Raw genomic sequence first — 19,631 nt, forward strand, 5'->3', positions numbered from 1 at the left:
CATTTTTAATATTTCTCCTTTTCTCTCTCTCTCTCTCTCTCTCTCTCTCTCTCTCTCTCTCTCTCACTCACCCTCCCTCCCCCTTTTTCTTTCCCTTATATATATTGCAAACATAATAATATTTTTTGCTTTAAGGCTGAGCCAAGCAAAGCTTGAAAGAAAGAAAATTTATAAATAGACATGAAAAATATAAGACTATATATAGAAAGCTAAAAATGAAATATATATATATAAAATAAAAATAAAAATAAAAATACGTACGTACGAACTACTTTGTTTCCCCTCTCTCTCTCTCTCTCTCTCTCTCTCTCTCTCTCTCTCTCTCTCTCTCTCTCTCTCTCGCTCACTCTCTCTCTTTCTCTCGAGAAACGCAAAGTTGGCATCGTCGTTGTCGTCGTACACTCAATTAGATAATGATCAATTAGATAGATTAATTTACTTACTGATTTCATATATCGGGTTTAATTAATATAGAATCATTATTATATATTACAAAAGCCAGCCCGCCTCTCTTACACAGTCTTAGATTGCGCGAAACAACGTCGAAAAGGAGAAAGCTTCGTAGAAAACATCCATTTTTTTAAAGGAGGTTCGCGCGATAATAAATGGATTAGATCGATTAATATCGTACATCTATTAGACATCTGAGATTCGTACGTGGATCGATCGAAATAATTCTTGGATATTATTATAATTATCAAAAAATGCGATGAGAAAAATCATGGAGAGAAAAGGAGAGAAAGAGAGAAAGAGAGAGAGAGAGAGAGAGAAAGAGAGAAAAAAAGAGACACAAAGAGAGAAAAAAAAGAAGAAACACAAAGTTGATACATAATTCGATTAATTTTTTAATACGATCCACGTATGATCTCGACACGTCTCGACGCGTATTCTTCTTATGATTTAAACGAATAAATCCTCGTGATTTATGTTTACTGTCAAATTTATTGACGAGAATAAGAGATGAATATACACATCCGGGATCCAATTTGAAGAGCGTGACATCTTCCTTTTCTTTCTTTCTGTCTTTCTTTCTTTCTTCCTTGTTTTCTTTTCTTTTCTTTCTTTTTTTGGAATTTTTCACTTTTTTCCTTTTCCTTCGAATTAATTGTAACCAAAGACGAACGTAGTATTATCTTCGTGATATTATGCGTTCGTTAACAAAGTTGCGCGGACTGATTTAGATCCATATTTAGGAGAGCAAAAATGTACAGGCTTCGAAAGATCAATTATTTATAAATGCATACCATTTTTCTTGCTCTCACTTTCGCTCTTGCATCCTCACACATTCTTTCTCTCTTTCTCTCTCTCTCTCTCTCGCTCGCTTATTCGCTCGTTCTTTTTTTTTTTGAATGATCGAATGAACGCTTTTTCTCGAAGGAACAAAAACAAAAAAGGATAATAAGAAGATAGCCTGAAAAATTGTCCGATAATAACGAGATGATATCGCCGAAGTTATTAGCCACGAAATTGGCTCGAATCGATTTATATTAATCATTTTCTCCGTCTCGTGTCGGTATTTCGTAAGGATACTAACAACGCGCGACTAAATGATCTAAGATATGATCAATCACATATATTAACACGTGATTATATCTATTATCTTAATATTCGAACGTTCGCTCGTGAAAATTACATTATACATCTAAATGGTGTTCGAGTTTGATTTAATCGATAGACGAAAGTCCGCAGTGTGTGGTCCATTTCGACGCGAGAAATTCGATCGTCCGAATTATCAAGCTATTTTTTTCTTCTTTATTGTCATCGTCATCGTCGTCGTCATCGTCATCGTCATCGTCATCGTCATCGTCATCGTCATCGTCGTTATCATTGTCATTGTCGTCGTCATCGTCGTCGTTCTTTTGTGTCAATAATTTTTTTAGTCTATAAATGTATAAAAAAGATTAATTATAATATCCTGGAGGAAAGAAATTCATATTTGACCTGCCTCCATCTTACGTCTAACATCACAGCTGCCTCTTTTGTTCTTTTCTTTCGTTCGATTAATTATCGATATTATTCATCGTATAACATTATTCCTACGAAATATACGTATCCGTTCAAACTGATTTTATTCCGTCGAATCTTATTTCCTTTCCTTAATTTTTTTTTTCTCTTTTATCAAAACGTCGAATCGAATTTAACGCTTCGAAGCCGACACGAAGGGACGAAGAAAACAAAACGTTCGCCGATCTCGCGGCACACCTCGCAAAGGAGAAGGGTACTCCCAATCTGATAATTCTCACATACTTAATAAACATATCATATCATCGAAATAGTTTTGACAAAAGTTTTTTTTCCACGCCTTTATTTCATCGAGAATACGCGAGTCGATTGCTACGTAGTTATTTCTAAGCTTGTTGTATAAAAACGATACCATTTTGAATAGACCAAAGACAAGTGCGCGTAAAGCAAACTATATATCATGGGACAACATGAAATTCTGAATAAATACTTAATATTACAACAAAATCTTAAATATTCTTCGTAATGTCACCGCTATATAGTTTGTAAGAAAATAAGATACTTTACTTGAAATTTTTATGTACACATATTACAAACAACGTTTCTTTTTTTTGTGTTTCTTCTTCTTCTTCTTCTTTTTCTTCTTCTTTTACTACTTCTATTTCTTCTTTTTCTTCCTGCTCTTTTTCTTCTTTTTCTTCTTCCTCCTCAGGACTTCTTTTTTTATATAATGCGTAGGCAATGCGTTTTACTACACACTTCTATTATACATGTGGAGCAAGTCTAACAGGTCCGCCCTATATATTTTATTTTATTTTACTTTACTTTACTTTACTTTACTTTATTTTATTTTATTTTGTTGTATTTTATTATCTTACCCGCTCTTTCTATAGCCCTTTCACCCATCCCCTTCTCGACTCCCCTCATAGATCTTATATTATTCCCTTTATTTTGAATTCGATCAAAAACAAAAAGTGTAAATTCATGGTAAAAGTAACGCTTTTTAATCGCTACACGAAAGCTCACCACTTTTATTTTTTTCAGTTTTGTATCGAGCGCTGACCTATCTTTTTACTTATTATTTGTTTGTTTGTTTGTTTGTTTCTTTTTTCTTTATTTTAAATCCAACATTCGTATCTCAACGTTGTTTTATTATTTTATTAATATTTACAGAAGATTTTGTTCGGATGCAATGCTTTTTGTTTTTTTTTTTCCTTTTTTCTTTTTTCCTTTCCCCTTTCCTTCCGTCTTCCTTTATCTTTGTTTTTGTATATATAGCGCACTATTGTACTTAGATTCTCGACAGGGAACTTGGTTCGGTGTGGTACGGACGTTTCTCGAATGATCAACAATGATCGGTTATTGTAGACTTTACGAGATCCATTGACAAAACCGAATTGATTTTCCGAGCTCGAACGAACCTGCCATTGATTTGCAATTAGTTTATACGAACAAAAAAATTATATATATATATATATATATATATATATATATATATATATATATACATATACATACATACATACATACATACATATACATATATATATACATACATACTTATACATGTATATATACACACATAGAAAAGAAAATAAAAATAAATGATGCGCGGACTTGTAAACCAAGTTCCTTCTTCTTTTTTAATAACGCGTCGAATTTTTAACGAACCGATTTTTATAAACGACATAAGACCCGGGTAGATTCGAAAATTGACAAAAAGATTTATATAATTTAAAGTGAAAGAGAAAAGAAAGGAAAAGAAAAAAAAAAAAAAGAAAAAGAAAAAGAAATATGACAATAAAAAATGCGTAAAGCAGGAATAGCTTTGTAACTCTTGCTGATTCCGATCATCACTTCCTGAAATGACGATAAATCATCTACAATTAATCGATCGAGATAAGAGAATAATTAAATAAGTAGAAAAAGAAAGAAAGAAAGAGAGAGAGAGAGAGAGAAAGGAAGAATGAAATAATAAAAAAAAAAGGATAGAAAGAAAGAAAAAAAGCGTTGGTAATCATCGTTATGTTTAAGATCGTCGTTAAAAATATATATTATATGTATGAGACAATGAAAAATAAGAGAATGACTCGACTTTCGATCGAATCAACCCGGTCGTCTTTGTCTCACATCGGAGAGAGATCCTAAATTTAATGCCTTTAGCAGAACATAGTATAATATAATTCTAATCTCGCCGATGTGACGACGAGTGTGCTTCAAAATTGTAATCGCTCGCATCGAAGATATTTTTCGCACACGTAACCACAGCACCACCATCACTCTCTCTCTCTCCCTTTCTCTCTCTCTCTCTCACTCTCTCTCTCTCTCTCCTCTCTCTCTCTCTCTCTCTCTCTCTCTGTCTCTTTTTCTCTCATACACTCTATTTCTATCACTCACTTTTTCTCACTTTATACAGTACATCCTTTCAGTACTCTTCTACAGAAGCATCTCATTTTTCACCTAACGAAAGTTCACTGCGCCTTTATGAGCGTCCAGAGAGCAGCACTGGTATCATCGATAAAAATCATCTGATCTGATATACATATATACATATAAGTATAATTACATTCATATGTATGTGTATGTATGTATGTATATATGCTGTATGTATATATATATATGTATATATATATATAGATACCAGAACAGTCCCTTGCCCCGTTGATATTCTAAAAACTCCGAATATGACTCTATGTACACGCAGGTCCCGATACCACCGCACTCACACTAGAAAATCAGGGTCACTATAGTCTTCCCCACTCTCGCTACTGTCGGAGATTCTTCTCCTCTTCTTCTTCTTATGTTTCTTCATTTTTTCTGTCTTGTGCGCGCGATGCTTACGATGTTCCTTCATATCAGGATTCATCGGATGAATAGCAACTTTGGGTACACGTGGAGACGTCGGAGTCGACGCCGTTATTGTTGAGTTCATCGAGTTGTTCGAATGTTCGATAGACGAGTTCATAGTTGCTTGATGAAACTGAACATTTCCGAAAGAATTGCTCGTTACTGCACTCTCGTTCAGTTTATTATCGATCTCGGGATTGGGTATCCTTGGTGATTGACTGTTATCTATGTTACATTGTTTGCTGCTGGTATCACCTTCCTCTCCTTCGTCTGGTTCTTCAGGATCATATTTCAGCATTAACTGTTTAAAATCCAAGTATTCCTTGACCAATTTCTTTCTGCCCTCGGCATCGAGTTCCGCATTGCTTACACCTTCCTTCAGCCTCTGTAACGTCGCTTTAGGTTTGAACAAAAGATTATTCTTACGATTCACAGCTTTCTCATAAACCTTGGCCGCTTCCGATGGCGAATATTGACCAATCTTTGCATCGGAGAAACCATAAAGATCTTTTAGATGTTGCCTCAATGTCAGGAGCAAGAGAAAACCTTGACTGGCTGTGATGTATTCCCGGAGCAAAGTCGTGTCACCTGGTAATCTTGCTAAGATCGTCTCTTCGTCCTCTTCGTCGTCTTCCTCGTCTACCAGAGATAATATATTTTCTGAACGAGGCTGCTCGCTCGATCCTACCATAACTACCGGCTGCATAGGTGGTTGCATCATTTGCTGATCTCGCTGATGTTCTTGCAACAATAAATGCTGCTGCTGCTGCTGTAACTGCTGTTGCTGTTGTAGTTGCTGTTGTAGTTGCTGTTGCTGTTGCTGTTGTAGTTGTTGTTGTTGTTGCTGTTGTTGCTGTAGTTGTTGTTGTTGCTGTAGTTGTTGTTGCTGGTGCTGCTGCAGCTGCAGTTGCAATTGCTGCTCTTGCTGTATCTGCTGCAATTGTTGCTGCTGCTGTTGTTGTTGTTGTGGTTGTTGTTGTTGTTCCTGTTGTTGCTGTTGCTGCTGTTGTTGTTCCTGTTGTTGTTGTTGCTGTTCCTGTTGTTGTTGTTGCTGCTGCTGTTGTTGCTGTTGGTGATGTTGATGCTGCTGATGCTGCTGCTGCTGATGATGATGATGATGATGATGATGATGATGGTGATGATGCGATGTCGATTGACTGCCCCCTTCCTTAGGCAGCAAAGCTTCTCTGAAAGACTGCAGCAAATTTGTACCCGACATCGATATGATAATATCGATATGATGGATGATGAATAATGGCTCGTCTTGTACCTGATATGTGAAATAAGCAAGATTATCAGCCAAGTATAACATTTGAGATAAACTTGTCTTGGCGCTCTCATCGAATTGTTTTAAAAAGGACAAGACGATCGCCCTTCTCTGTTGTTTCGTATTTCTTAATATAGTATATAGAAAACCATTGAGTGCACCAGGAAATTCACCTTCTTTAATTCGCATACCTCTCACAGTGTTATCATTCTGCAAAATTTTCTGCAATCGATAACTTAATTTTATACCAAATTGTGATTTCATATGGATGAAGCCAGGGTACTTCTTCTCGATGTCTTGCAGCTGTTTGTCCGCGCTGTGACTGACGGCTTTCTCGCAATCCGTGCTCATGCAAATCAAATAGGGTACTATTTGCACAGGATGCACCAAACCTTGGGTCAAAATCAGTTGTATAACTTTCAGGGCAGCGTGTCTAACGCTTATATTCGCATGTAAGAAAGATTCCAATATCTCTTTAATGTAAAGCTGAATGACGGTACTGGCCATTCCCGATGAAACATCTCCCATTTCCTTCAAATTCTCTTGCTTGGACATCTTCGACCATTCCAAATCCTGCTTTATCATTCTCTTTTCTTCCTCTTGAAGATATATCTCGATATTATTTAAAACTTGAATTCTCATATGAACCAGAGCGTTCTCGGATGTAAGCAAATGGTGATAAAGCTCTTTCAATTCAGGGACCAGCATGAATTCGTAATGTCTTATGCAAAGAGAACCAATAGCGGACAAAGTGAAATGACGTATATCATCGTTGTCTTGATGGACGAAGTAATTTAATGTTTCAAAGACTTGATCCTTTATGTTCTCTGCCAAACCCTCAATGACCTCCGGGTCGGTAAAATTAAAATGCCTCAATAACAAGCCGACTGTGAACAATGCTCTTCTGAAAAATGGCCTATACTTCAATAGCATTGGATTCGCTGGATCTTTCTCGTATAACGATTTGTACTCCGTCAGATGACCATAATATTTTTTAAAACAGTCACGTATTAATTTAAAGTTCCTCGTGACGTTGTTCACTATAGAGCCTAAACACGATAAACAACTTGCTACGACCGATCTATCGTGTTGCAGAATTAATTTAACCGAATCCTCTTCTAGCTGCGCTAAGAACGTTTCGCTGGGATGTTCCATCAACGGTACTACTAACTCGAGAGTGTGAGCAACGCTGCTTATTATTTGATAGTCCCCTTGTGTTTGACACTTTAAACTTAAGTAAGGCTGCAAGGTGATCGCATGATTAACCAAAAGTTGCGGTCGGATCTTCGCAAAGAGATATAACGTAGTTAAACAAGCGACCAGTCGCTGTGACGATCCTTTCTTTTCGGATTTACCGACGTCACCTAGATTAGTTTCCTCTAACCTAAGAACATTTTCTATCAAGCAATCGACGATCTGCTTGCATGCCGTTAATAATGCCTTCGGAGGTTCGGTTTGCATTTTCGTACTATCGTCCTTATCTTCCTTTGGTTTAAACAAACTTACCAGCAGTTGTTCAAACCATTCCAGGCCCATATCTTTGCTAGCTGCGACAACGTCGGTTATATTCATTACTTTTCTCAGTAACGAGTCGGAATCAAGCGTAGGTCGTTCTCTTACAGGGGTGAACCACATATTTTGAAAAACTTCCATAACTAGTTTTCTTATCCCTTCTTCATCGTTCACTCTTCTGATCATCTTCACGCAAATCTCTGGGATTTTCGGGAAATCTGGGCACTCCATACAAATGTCCTTCAATATCTTAATCACACGTTTCCTAACACTGACACCTGTATCCAATATTCTTGCTAGCAACATGTCGTAATATTTGTCTATTAACTCCGGTCGGCTCAATACAAATTTTCCTACTAAATCGACAGCTGCCTCCCTTACAGATGTAGAATGATCGAGAAACGAATGTTTCACCCCCAGTTGCATATCGACTCTCGCAAGTACACTTGGATCTGCTTCAACGATCATCGTTAAACATTTCATAGCTTTCGTTCGAATTGCGATAGATGATTCTGTCAATACGTGAAGTATTTGTTTGAGATAACGATCGAAGCTTTGCGAAAATGGTCTCTTTGATGCAAGGTATTGAGAAATTAGTTCGGCCGAATTGTAATCTATGTAGGTTTGTAAAACGTCTGGCTTAGTTCCTGTACTGTACGGTCTAATTCTGCTAATAATGTACTTCTTTTTTTCTTCTATGAGTCTATAAGCTTCCGAATTTTTCTGCTCGTTATTGTCATTTTCATCCGCGTCCTGATCTTCAACTTCCGAATCGCTTTCCTGATCGCTACTGTGATGTTTATTCTTTTTCTTCGCTCTCTTCTTATGCGTCTTCTTAGTCGGACTATTCTTTGATTGTCCTACGCGTGATTTCTCTACCGCACAATCTCTGTACCATTGAGCCAGATAAAAGTGTCGAGCGTATACCAATGCTGAATCCTTCGTTCCGTTAACAGCCAAATAATCTAATAGTACTTTCTGTAGAAAGACCGTCCTTTCTTCGTCCTCGCTCAATCCTATGATTTCCTTGTCTTTGATTTGATCATAATCGGCATCCTTTTGTTGTTCCAATTTGATGTCTCTTATAATCTGATCAATGGTGGACAACTTGCATTGAGAACTGACCGCGTCTTTTCTTAGTCTAGCTGCAACTACTCCAAGATAATCAATGGAAGCAACTCTAAGCGACATATCCGAACTTTTGTTCGAAAAATGTCCGACCAATAAATTTCCAAGCAAGCTCAGAAGTAATTCTGCTGCAGGCCATTCAGGTTTATTCACTGTAGCTAATAGATCCTGTACAAAATTCTCGAATAATGGTCTATAATCAATTTCTTCTCCTTTGCTTCCGCATTTGTTTAAAAATACAGTTAAAAAATTACCAGCTATTCTAGTGGCGGTCTCGTACTTATTTATAATCAAAACATCGGCATCGACGTAACTAATCTTTTTCTCTTCCTTTTTCTCTTCCTTCTTCTCTTCTTCTTCCTTCGAAGATCCTTTTGTTTGTGGTACAACACTGTCCGACAGCACCACGACGCATTGAATAAGCTGCAATACTAACGCAGTTAGCATCTGTATATGATCCTCAGAGTTTAGCCTATATGTGCGCAAACTTCTTTTGCTACTAGGAAGTCTCGCTATTGACGCCAAAATATCATCTAACAATAATCTTCTATGCTTTTCGTATTTGGTAAATATTACGGTGACAAGCTTCAGAGCGCTTAGTTGCAGATCGCTAACGGATTCAACAAAAAATGGTGCGACGCCTAACGTGGATGCGTGAAGAACACTGGTGTCCGTTAACACTTGAATATTTAATAATTCGGCAAGGAGACCAACCAGTTCGTGCATTTTGTTATAAACTTGAAGAATGCTCTTTTCGCGAACTTCCTTCATATGGCCCCTTTTTTTACGTCCACTAGAATTATAATTGTCAGTCTTGTTTTTTGTGTCTATTTTATAAACAGGGTCAAACGAAGGATAGATGGTGTTTTGCAATTGAAATTTCATGAAAAGAACTATTCTGTCGATTACGTCTTCCAAATAAACTGTCTTGGGCATATTGCTCGATGTCATAATATGCAACGATATTAGGGATGCGTCTACGGCACGCTGTACCCTTTCCATAGCCAACTGCATCCACAGCCTACTTTCGTCAACGTCGTCGTCGGGATCTGCTAACGGAGATACTCGTGCTCCGTCACGAATATTCTTCTCTAAAATATTTAGCAATCTGACCAATCGGTCTGCAGGAATAGATTCCATAGCTCCTAAAGCTTTCAACTTTGCCGCTTCGGTACATAAATCGTGTAACTGATATTTAGGAATAAGTAGTTCTGGAGGCACATCACCATCTTCTTCTAACTCCGCGTTGGTTGCAATATCTTCTGTATTTTCAAAAATGGTTTCTATGGTCGAATTAAATCGTTGGTATGTGTTAGTTTCCATTAATTCTTCGACACTTAACTTAGACAGAACTGGAACTAGTTTTTTCTCCACCTTTCTTATTTTGGGTTTTGTTGGTGTAAATATTCCTTCCTTCTTTTCGTCCTCTTCATCGTCGTCCAATATCCTTCTTCTTCTACGAATTTTATCTTCGCTTTTCTTCCTTTCTGCTCTCTCTTTTTCTCTCTGAACCTGACGTTCCTTTGCTCGCGCTTTGAAATATTTATTATTTTTACCAATTTCTTCCTCGCTTTCGGAATCGCTCTTTGTGTCATCGCGATTGGTTAATCCCATCCTTGCAGCACGGCTGGGGGATTTCTCAGCGAATGCAGCTAAACTCTTCTGCATAAGCGCCTGATCTTCTATAGATAATCTATTCAACATAACAACAGGTTCTTTCATTTTTTCTGTTGGTGTAGTGGGCATTTTTAACATTTTGTCGGAATTGTTGTTTTGTTGATGCTGTATTGGCATGATATTAGTAGGATCTAAAGTATTAACAACATTAACGTTATGAAGGTTTGGATATGACGTGGTCTGTGAACCTGACAATAAATCTTGTGCAGCATTATCCATGCTTTGTTTCGTTTCAATATTCTCTATCGGTAAATCTATGTCAGGAAGGCCAGTTACTGGATCAAGTAAAAACTGTTGATTAGCTTGAACACTGCTATTAATATCCATATGCTCATTACTTTGCAACGAATGATGTACTTGTTGATTCATCGTTGGATCGTAAACATTCTGTTGCATGTTCATAGTTTGCTGTTGCTGAACGGGTATGTTCGCACGCATTGGAGAAGTCATGTGCATATTGTGTTGCGGCGTCATACCAGCCATGTTGTGATGCTGAGGCGTTACATTGCCCAAAGATGTCAAAGGTGTATTAGGTGAACTCATATGAGCCGGAGAATACATATTTGGTTGGGGAGCTATATTCGACAGAGGATTTATACAATTGGAGTCATCCTGTACATGCTGTGGCGTAGTCGATGTTCTCGTTTGCTCCGTCATAACGTTTCCTCTAGGAGATGGAGAAGGCACGGCAAAAGGAGACATTTGTGAAATATCTGCATGATTTTGAGGTGTAACTGGCATTCGTGGATGCTGCGCGTGAGAGATACCACTGGGTGGTGGGAGTACGGTCCTAGCTGCAGCAGGATGAGCAGGACTACCTTGAGGCGTTTGCCTAGACCCTGAAGAATTCGAGTAAGATGGTGAAAAGCGGCCATAATTTGCTGGTGATTGATTAGAATGCATCTGCTGAGTACCCTGAGACCAATTTCTCGGAGAATTATACTGAGGCCCTTTGAACACGTGTGGATTTATCTGCAGAATTGCTTTAAGCAATTCTGGCGTATTCTGCTCTGATTCCAAGGGTTGTTCAGTATTAGCATAATTATCCTTCAGTTCAATATGGTCCGACGAAGTTTGTGACAGGGACAATATTAACTGGGGCACTAAATTTTCATCTCGTACACTTAACAATATTTGTGCTTCCTCTGCCACTCTTGGATGAAACAGGAGAGATTTGTTTGTCAGAGTTTGGGGCAGCGGCGTTGGTAGGGGCATTTCAGGTAACAAGTCAGTGAGACTCGCGATACCAGCGAGGGTAGTAATTGGCACACTCGGAATAACCCCATTCATTTTGAATTTGATTTGTTCTGGCATTACAGCCTGGACAAAAAATAGATTCAAAATCAATTCCAGTGTTTTTGTTTGTCCCCCCTGGTTTCATAGAACAATCCAGTATATGAAGCACTGCACTAACATCATATAAAAGTTCTACTCACGATATAATATAGATGTAAGACAACAGAACGTATCTAAATGCAGCACTGTTGCTACATATACCCAAACTAATCATTGCTGTTATTTTTGTACTTGCATTTCCTAAACTTTCCAACACATTCTACTATTAAACAGAATAGTATCTAACTCTTGTCAGAGAACACTAACACTAAAGTTATATTGGGAACTTAACAAAGTCTCTTTTAAGTTCCCATGTTGTAAAAAAAGATTTCAACCAAACTTTGATGAAGCACGTGGGTCCTCCAATAATCGATCCATGGTTATCAATCCCTGGTCCTATAACAAAAAATTTTATTCAATTAAAGCTATTGACCAAAAAATATTGAATGAGCGCTGATAAAATAATTATAATATTATATTTTGAAATATAAGAAACAAAAACATTCATTGTTTATACCAAACCTTATAAAATTATAATGATTCTGTTAATGCATAGAATTTACCTATATAATAATATGAGAATAATAATAAAAATAAGATAATAATTATGTCATTATTTCATACACTTTATAAATACGATCAATAATACATGCATTTCATTAATCTTTCAAAATGAAAGTATAAAATATGATTTAAATACAGTGACACAATGATTGAAAATTTATGAAAATACAAAATAACAACAAAACAATTTTTTAACTATTTCTCGAGAACAATTAATATGACATCATCAATTCCTAAATAAATTTATTTGCACTAAACACTTTGAAAACAAAAGGAATGATAACGCCATAACGTATCAATACGATCAAGAATAATTCCTAAATGTATTCGATCAATTATAAACAATATTATAATTATATCCTATATAATATAGTCAGTTAAACAAATGTATAAAAAATAATAAAAAGATACGACAATAGCTTAAAAGAAAAATGCTAAGAAAAATAAACTAATATCTCATATGTACGACATTGAACGGAAGATATCGACGATAGCAATAAATAATATTATCCAGGCTATTATTTTTTAGCCTTATTAAAAACATTTTAGTTATCTCAATTATCTTTATTATTAATATCAATGAAAAACAATAGCAACATATTGTAATACCATCTAAGTCATTACCTTTCTTCGTTGGATGTCTACCATCCAACATCATACATATGATAACATGAGCACTGGATGATGTTTAGACAGCAGAATTTCTCAAACGAACGCGAAAGCCCTCTAAAGAAGAGAATTAAATAGATCAGTGACAATATAAAAATCCATTGAACGTCAGATAAGTCTATAAAAACAAAATTGATGTGTAAGGAGGTTCTGTATCAATTGCCTTACCCCAAGCAATCGCGACGATTATTTATGCTCCCGAATGTACTATGCGGAATATAATTTTGGCGGGCAGCGTGAACACATTTGCGTGAGCATCAATTTTAATCGTAGACAAACGTGTAGCCGTTTATTGCGCGTCCTCCAAATCGTTGCGTTCGACCGTGTCAAGCCTTTTAGCAAAAAACTTTTCCCCGTAGACGATATCCACTCAATTGTCAATCCGTGGTTGTGGCCTACTTGGATGGTTGCGCTTTTACAGCGATCACGAAGATATGCACCGAACTGAATATCACCTCACGACTTTCACTTACATGTTTCACAGCACCGCGTAAACATCGCCATGTCAAAGGTGGTGCATCGCGGGGAAAACAGTATTTATAGTGCGAATACGAAGAAAACAGACACAAAGGCGTCCATTTTGCTCAGCAGCGAGTTAGCGGAAGTTGCGTAGTAGATACAGCCGAGATACAGGTATACCGGCGCTTACGGCGTCGCGTTTCGAATGTTACCGAACCGTTTGCATGTGAGCGATTTATAACTTTACACCGATACTTTATTAATCTACCCTCCAAAATATGTCGGTCAAACGAAGTAAATAAAGCGATCATGTCGTTGATTAGTTTCCCTTTTAAATTCATCATTCCTTAAGGAACTGTTGAAGGTCATACAAAATGGCGGAAGAATTTGAATTTTTCGAGGTAACTATTATTTCTAATATTTCATAGAAATACCTACGATTTTTACGTCCTCTATTTAATGACATTATGTAATTTAATATTTCGCTTAGATCAATGTTTATTTAGCTACGTGTGCGTTTCACTTTTCTTTATATCGAGTTTATTCGTAATCAATCGTATATACGTAGTATGCTTGTTCGATGACAACCAATCATGTTTCTAGACTACATGTTTATTCCGATTTACACAATTCCTTTTTCAAATTCAACCGCCAGGGAGCGGAGCACAGCAACAATAAGAAACATGTCGGCGATAAGAGTGTAACTAAAATCTTTCCTGTCTCCCATGAGTTTGGCCCCCCTGCGAGCAGGGCGATAACTTATACCGCGATATTACGCTTCGTATGATTTCTGACAACTGACGGAATTTAGTGCTTATTTTGATGCGGTGCAATATGTAATGTTATTATTAAATAAGAAGAAGCAGAGATGCAAGACATTTGTGAAAATATTCGTACGGCGATTGAACATGGACGTACTGATATTATCAGATCCATTTTAGAAGCATGTAGGTATTACTAAATTGTAATGTACAGTGTATTTGAACACTCAAATAATGCAGCTAAATGATATTAGATATCATAGCCTATTTTTACTGATCAGTTAAAATTTCTACGTTTACTTATTACACGTAGGTGAAAATGGTCCTACGGCTGAAGGAATAACAAAAGAAAAAATATTGAATCAACCTCTCTTAGAAGAAGGAACTTTTTTATCATATGCATCTAAGGTATCTAGAAGAAATTATGCGGCTTTCTTATCGCTATATCTTGTTCCTTGATACTTCGTAATCACTTTTATGTATTAGACGAATCAAGCGGATATCGTAAGAACTTTGTTGAGTTGTGGAGCAGATCCAGCCGTACAAAATGCAAATGGACACAATGCTGTTGATTTAGCATCCAGCGATATCATACGCCGTATATATATTGAGGAATTGCTAAGAGCAACTGCTGCTTCTGAGTACGTTTCTTGTTTGTATTTATTAATTACTAAAACAAATCGAAAAAGAAATAAAACTTATATTAGTAAAGGACTAAGAAAAAATATGTACTATATATATATATTAATGTAATGTCACTTACAGAATAGAGAAAGTAATACAATTACTAGATGCAGGAATACATGTAAATTCCTGGGATTCGCAAGGTAGTAAAAACACGCCGCTGCATTGGGCAGTTTGTTACGGAAATAAAGATGTCATTACCTGCTTGATTGGTAAAATTAACTATACTTAATGACATGTACCCTAATTATAATATAAAATACTGATAATATAAAAATGCAGCTTCCCATTTACAGACCGTGGTGCAGATATAAATGCAGAAAATGGATGCGGTGCTATACCATTGCATGATGCAGTAAATCGTGGTGATATAGCTATATGTCACGAGTTATTACAAGCTGGAGCAAATCCTCTTATAAGAGCTGTAAAAGGGTAAGGATTTATTATAATATCTTATTTTTTGCACAGTTATGATATTTACATAATATTAAAAGATATATTTGCGTATAGAACATTTGCAGGGAAAACGCCATATGATCTTTCCCGTGGAAAACAGACCTTGCATGGCCTTCTTCAAAAATTTTTATCAAATTTTACATCAAATGACAATGAAGCTATGCATAGTCCAATTGCATTGTTTTCAGAAGGAAATTTTTCTCAAAAAAGTATTTCAAGCAATATGAGCCAACTCTCCATTGAATCTAATAAATCTTCTGAACCAGTATACGATATTCCATTACGAGAATCGGGAAAAGATAGTCCTAACAAAACTACTACAGAAAAAGAAGGAATTTATTACTTACTTTGGCCACAACCAAAAACTATCTATGAACTTAAAAATTTTTCACCTCCATTTGTCATTGGCAAAGAACTTTTTATATCCATTATACAGGTATCTAAATATAATGAAATACTTATTAATAATTTGATCATATTAATTTTATGATATGTACTTTTCAACACAGGGCAGTGAGTCCATACACAGAATATTAGATGTTTGGGAAGTTAGCAGAACACACTTATTGGAGTTAGGTCATGATGTAAAAATAGGTGAAGTTCAACCTAGCTCTGGGAAATTATCTAGTGAAAACAAAATAGAATGTATAGTGAACAAAAATTTGTTCAATGTTTCTCACGGCTATCAATTGCATATTTCTCAAAACTCAATTAAAGTTTGTGCTGGAAGCCTACCAGGCTTACATTATGCAGTATGCACATTTGTGCAAATATTACGTTTAAGTAAAAAAGATAATACATCTGAAACATGCGAAATAGAACCTGTTCTCATAAAAGATGAACCAAGATTTATACACCGTGGAATATTGTTAGACATTTCACCAAGAGGTCGCATACCTACCCTGGAATATTTATTACACATGGTTGACTTATGGTCATCATTAAAAATATCTCATTTACATCTCTACTCTAGACTAACATCAGCCTGTGACTGGCAACTTTGTTATACTAAATCTGAAATGGTTACACTAGATAGATACTGCAGGTAAATTTGATATATTTTTTTATTATTTAAAATTTTTTTTTTTGGATCAATATAAAATTATTTTTTTTTATATATAGAGATCGTCATTTAGATTTAGTACCAACATTGGACGTCGATTCCAATGTAGGACAACATCATCTCACACAAATGTGGCCTATTTTTCAAGAATTACTTGCTGTATTTCCTAGCCTGAGCTATGTACATGTTGGACCAAGATTGGCTAGTTTATTAGTTCAACCAGATAACTTCGATCAGAGTTTGTCTGTAAACGAAACAATTGAAACAGATATGTCAGAGGTATATAAATCGTATTCGTGCCTTCAAGAGTTATGGCACATTCTGAATTTGAATTCAAGCACAACTCTATTACTTTGTTCTAATGGATTACATTCCAAATTAGAATTTCATTACATTCCCTCAAATATTATTCTCGTTGAATATGGATTTCAGGTATAATAAATATGTGAATATTTTTGCTTCTTTTTTTTTTTCTTTTTTCCTAAAATATTAAAATTAATTGAAAAGTTGAAACGTATATACGCATGTATATTACAGGCTGATTATGATTTTTCTGAATGGACAGAAGCATTTAGAATAGCGGGAGGTAATATTTTATCGAGTTCAGGAACAGCAAGTTACAATAGTTTAGCAGGATGTCCAGCATCTACGTATATGAATACAAAAAATGCAATCAAAGCTGCTATTGAACAAGATTCTATTGGTATAGTGGTAGCTCATTGGTCCGGAAGTCATCATCTAACTCCTCATCCTTTTGCTTGGATCGGATATTTAATAGCAGCAGGAATGTCGTGGAATTCAAGCACAGATATAGATATAGGAATTGATGATAATTATGATATGCCTGAAGTATCCGGATTAATTAGGTATTAATTTTATTTCAATTTATAATATGTTATCTTTTATTATATTAAATTATTAATAAAATATTAACTCTTCTGTATGTTATAGGCAAAAACATATTACGAAATTACTAGATATTCACATTTTTCAAGATTCAGAATATAAGATTGGAAGTGCAATTTTAGAATTAGGCAGATTAGATACATTAGTATTAACCTTAAGTAAAAATCAATCAGCAAAAGATTTGCAACAAATACCTGACAATCGTGGATCTACTTTATACAGATTATTGACAGATCCCGATAATGTCAATTTGGAATATCTTTCGGCTGATCTATTTGCTGTAAGTTTTGAGTTATTTCTTCTTTAAAAAATATTAATTTCTTCATTGAATATTATATATAAAAAAAAAATAAATTATCTTTTCTCTTTAACAGAAAATGACAAAACAGATTAAACGTATCTCTCATTCATTATATGAAGGAAACTTATCCTCCAAATTTGCATCAATGGAAATTCAAGAACTTCAATTAACAGCTGATTTAATGCTCACAGCTTGTAAAATTGGTCGAACACTAATTGTTGTGGGTATTAACCCTAACAGTAACATGGGTCTTGCAGTTATCAATTTAGGAGTGTGCAATTTACCACCCACCTTTAGAACTGACATAGCTAATAAAATGTTAGCACATATAGAACAATATAAAGGTTCTTGGTTACAAAGGCATTTACCTCAAGGCCTTCAAAGCTCATTATTGGTATTAACTAGTACTTTACATAGGTTTGTACCAGAAACATAATTTATTAAAAATTGGGGAAAAAAGATTTGCTGTTTACTTACGAAATGTATGTGTTACGAAGTTCCTCTTATAGAAGACTGTAGTAAATATTTACAAGATAAGATAAAGTCAAATATGAAAATGTAGTTACAAGTATCTACAAAAAATATTTGCTTACTACAGTAAATTCTAATACAGCAAAATTCATCATTAAGTTCATATTAACATTTTTAAGGATTAATATAAGTTATCAAGATGTAATGTATTCATTGACCATACTACAAAAAATCGAAGTTATAAACATATATTTAATTAAATATAAACATATTTACTAATATAATACGACTTTTTTTTTGGTCTGAAATAATACTAATCATTATTAACCATATAAAAAATAAATTAATATAATTAAAGTAAGATTAATTATATAAAAATTAACATTTTTTATAACTATCATACTCATTCACTATACGTGTACTGTGCACAAGTATGACAATAAAAGATTAAATTATATTTCTTTCTAAAATAGGTAAGTGATCATATTATTCATCAAAATTAATAACATACTTATAATACTTTGTTTTGTGTCGTAAAATCTACATTAAAAAAAATATATATATACTTTGAATCTCTAAAATAATATTTATGTACAATTTTTATTATTTATTTATAAAATTATGAATAAAAAATGTATATATATATTACACATATATGTTAAATTACACAATATATTAAGTTATTTTTACATAAGATATACATTGTATATATGTTAGAAACAAACACATTTAATTCTTTGGTGGATTTGTAATATTAATTAAATTATTTCTGTTCTGATTGTTCCATCCACCCATTTCTAAATCGTTCTTATGAATTATCTCATTTTCTAGAGCTTGTAATCTATGAAACTCATCAATTTCAAATTGATATTTAGGTGTTGTAATACCAAAAAAATTTGCGAGCCATTCACCAAGATAATCACAACCATCCAATACTTTTGTACCAACCCAGGTTGTTTTATACCAAGTCCAAGGTAACCAATTAAGAGTATGCTACGAATCAACGAATTTATATTTATTAAAAGAAAAATATGGATAATGTTATATTATAAATTATACGTGTTTAATTACCGGATCGATTTCAGCTACAACTTTAGTTTCTTGCGTCTTATCTACTTCATCTTCTGAAGAATATTCTTCTAAATCTCCATCAGAAAAATGCAATATTCGTTTTGGACGTTTTTTTGCATTAGTTTTGCACTAAAATTTGTGCGTTTATAAATATTATAACCTAACACTATAAATTCGCGAGGTACATCTGAACATATACTTGCGTGTCGAATACCACATTCTCCTGCAAGACCACATCATTTAAATCACTTTCCTTCTTTTCTTCGTTCGCCATAGTTTGACACACATTACACAGTGTCTCAAGTGTCATTTCTTAGTCATGAGCAGAAACAACGTCCTTGTAACATATGTATACTCTTCACGCATGCGTATAATAAGTAAATAATGTCCGCGCTACTTTCTATACATACACACACACACACATTTAGATATATATAATAGTATTACACAGTAATTTGAATTAATTGCATGATTTGCAAAATACACTAATCGAATATA

General features: G+C 34.9%; 3 protein-coding genes across 4 annotated transcripts; 1 reads left to right on the forward strand and 2 right to left on the reverse strand.

Annotated features, from left to right (window-relative positions):
* Nucleotides 1–922: 922 nt before the first annotated feature.
* On the reverse strand, nucleotides 923–13,632 carry LOC127067103 (nipped-B protein). Of its 2 annotated transcripts, XM_051001632.1 has the most exons (3): nucleotides 13,130–13,632; nucleotides 12,917–13,018; nucleotides 923–12,124 (listed from the first exon to the last, which is right to left on the reverse strand). In XM_051001632.1, the coding sequence occupies exon 3, from the start codon at nucleotides 11,705–11,707 to the stop codon at nucleotides 4,685–4,687; it is 7,023 nt and encodes a 2,340-aa protein (XP_050857589.1). In that variant the 5' UTR covers nucleotides 11,708–12,124; nucleotides 12,917–13,018; nucleotides 13,130–13,632; the 3' UTR covers nucleotides 923–4,684. The 2 variants fall into 2 exon arrangements, with proteins under 2 accessions (XP_050857589.1, XP_050857590.1); XM_051001633.1 differs by lacking the exon at nucleotides 12,917–13,018.
* A 462-nt stretch (nucleotides 13,633–14,094) lies between these two features.
* LOC127067106 (uncharacterized) lies at nucleotides 14,095–18,347 on the forward strand. The gene is made up of 11 exons (XM_051001657.1): nucleotides 14,095–14,367; nucleotides 14,495–14,589; nucleotides 14,668–14,822; nucleotides 14,947–15,077; nucleotides 15,162–15,297; nucleotides 15,376–15,757; nucleotides 15,831–16,366; nucleotides 16,444–16,816; nucleotides 16,922–17,250; nucleotides 17,336–17,570; nucleotides 17,665–18,347. The coding sequence occupies exons 1-11, from the start codon at nucleotides 14,289–14,291 to the stop codon at nucleotides 18,025–18,027; spliced, it is 2,814 nt and encodes a 937-aa protein (XP_050857614.1). The 5' UTR covers nucleotides 14,095–14,288; the 3' UTR covers nucleotides 18,028–18,347.
* Nucleotides 18,348–18,716: 369 nt separating this feature from the next.
* On the reverse strand, nucleotides 18,717–19,500 carry LOC127067116 (protein FAM177A1). The gene is made up of 3 exons (XM_051001687.1): nucleotides 19,333–19,500; nucleotides 19,134–19,262; nucleotides 18,717–19,055 (listed from the first exon to the last, which is right to left on the reverse strand). Exons 1-3 carry the CDS (start codon nucleotides 19,441–19,443, stop codon nucleotides 18,792–18,794), a joined length of 504 nt encoding a protein of 167 aa, XP_050857644.1. The 5' UTR covers nucleotides 19,444–19,500; the 3' UTR covers nucleotides 18,717–18,791.
* Between the last annotated feature and the right edge of the window lie 131 nt (nucleotides 19,501–19,631).

Source organism: Vespula vulgaris, chromosome 10 (assembly GCF_905475345.1).
Source record: "Vespula vulgaris chromosome 10, iyVesVulg1.1, whole genome shotgun sequence".
Taxonomy (NCBI): domain Eukaryota; kingdom Metazoa; phylum Arthropoda; class Insecta; order Hymenoptera; family Vespidae; genus Vespula; species Vespula vulgaris.

What these genes read in the sequence shown, in the direction of transcription:
- LOC127067103 (XM_051001633.1), bottom strand. Translation starts at nt 11,707, where the DNA reads ATGCCAGAACAAATCAAATTCAAAATGAATGGGGTTATTCCGAGTGTG.
- LOC127067106 (XM_051001657.1), top strand. Translation starts at nt 14,289, where the DNA reads ATGCAAGACATTTGTGAAAATATTCGTACGGCGATTGAACATGGACGT. An exon ending in AGAGCAACTGCTGCTTCTGA is followed by an intron (nt 14,823 to 14,946) that starts GTACGTTTCTTG and finishes TGTCACTTACAG; the next exon opens with AATAGAGAAAGTAATACAAT. An exon ending in GAAGTATCCGGATTAATTAG is followed by an intron (nt 17,251 to 17,335) that starts GTATTAATTTTA and finishes TGTATGTTATAG; the next exon opens with GCAAAAACATATTACGAAAT.
- LOC127067116 (XM_051001687.1), bottom strand. Translation starts at nt 19,443, where the DNA reads ATGACACTTGAGACACTGTGTAATGTGTGTCAAACTATGGCGAACGAA. An exon ending in ATGTGGTATTCGACACGCAA is followed by an intron (nt 19,263 to 19,332) that starts GTATATGTTCAG and finishes CACAAATTTTAG; the next exon opens with TGCAAAACTAATGCAAAAAA. An exon ending in TTGTAGCTGAAATCGATCCG is followed by an intron (nt 19,056 to 19,133) that starts GTAATTAAACAC and finishes GTTGATTCGTAG; the next exon opens with CATACTCTTAATTGGTTACC.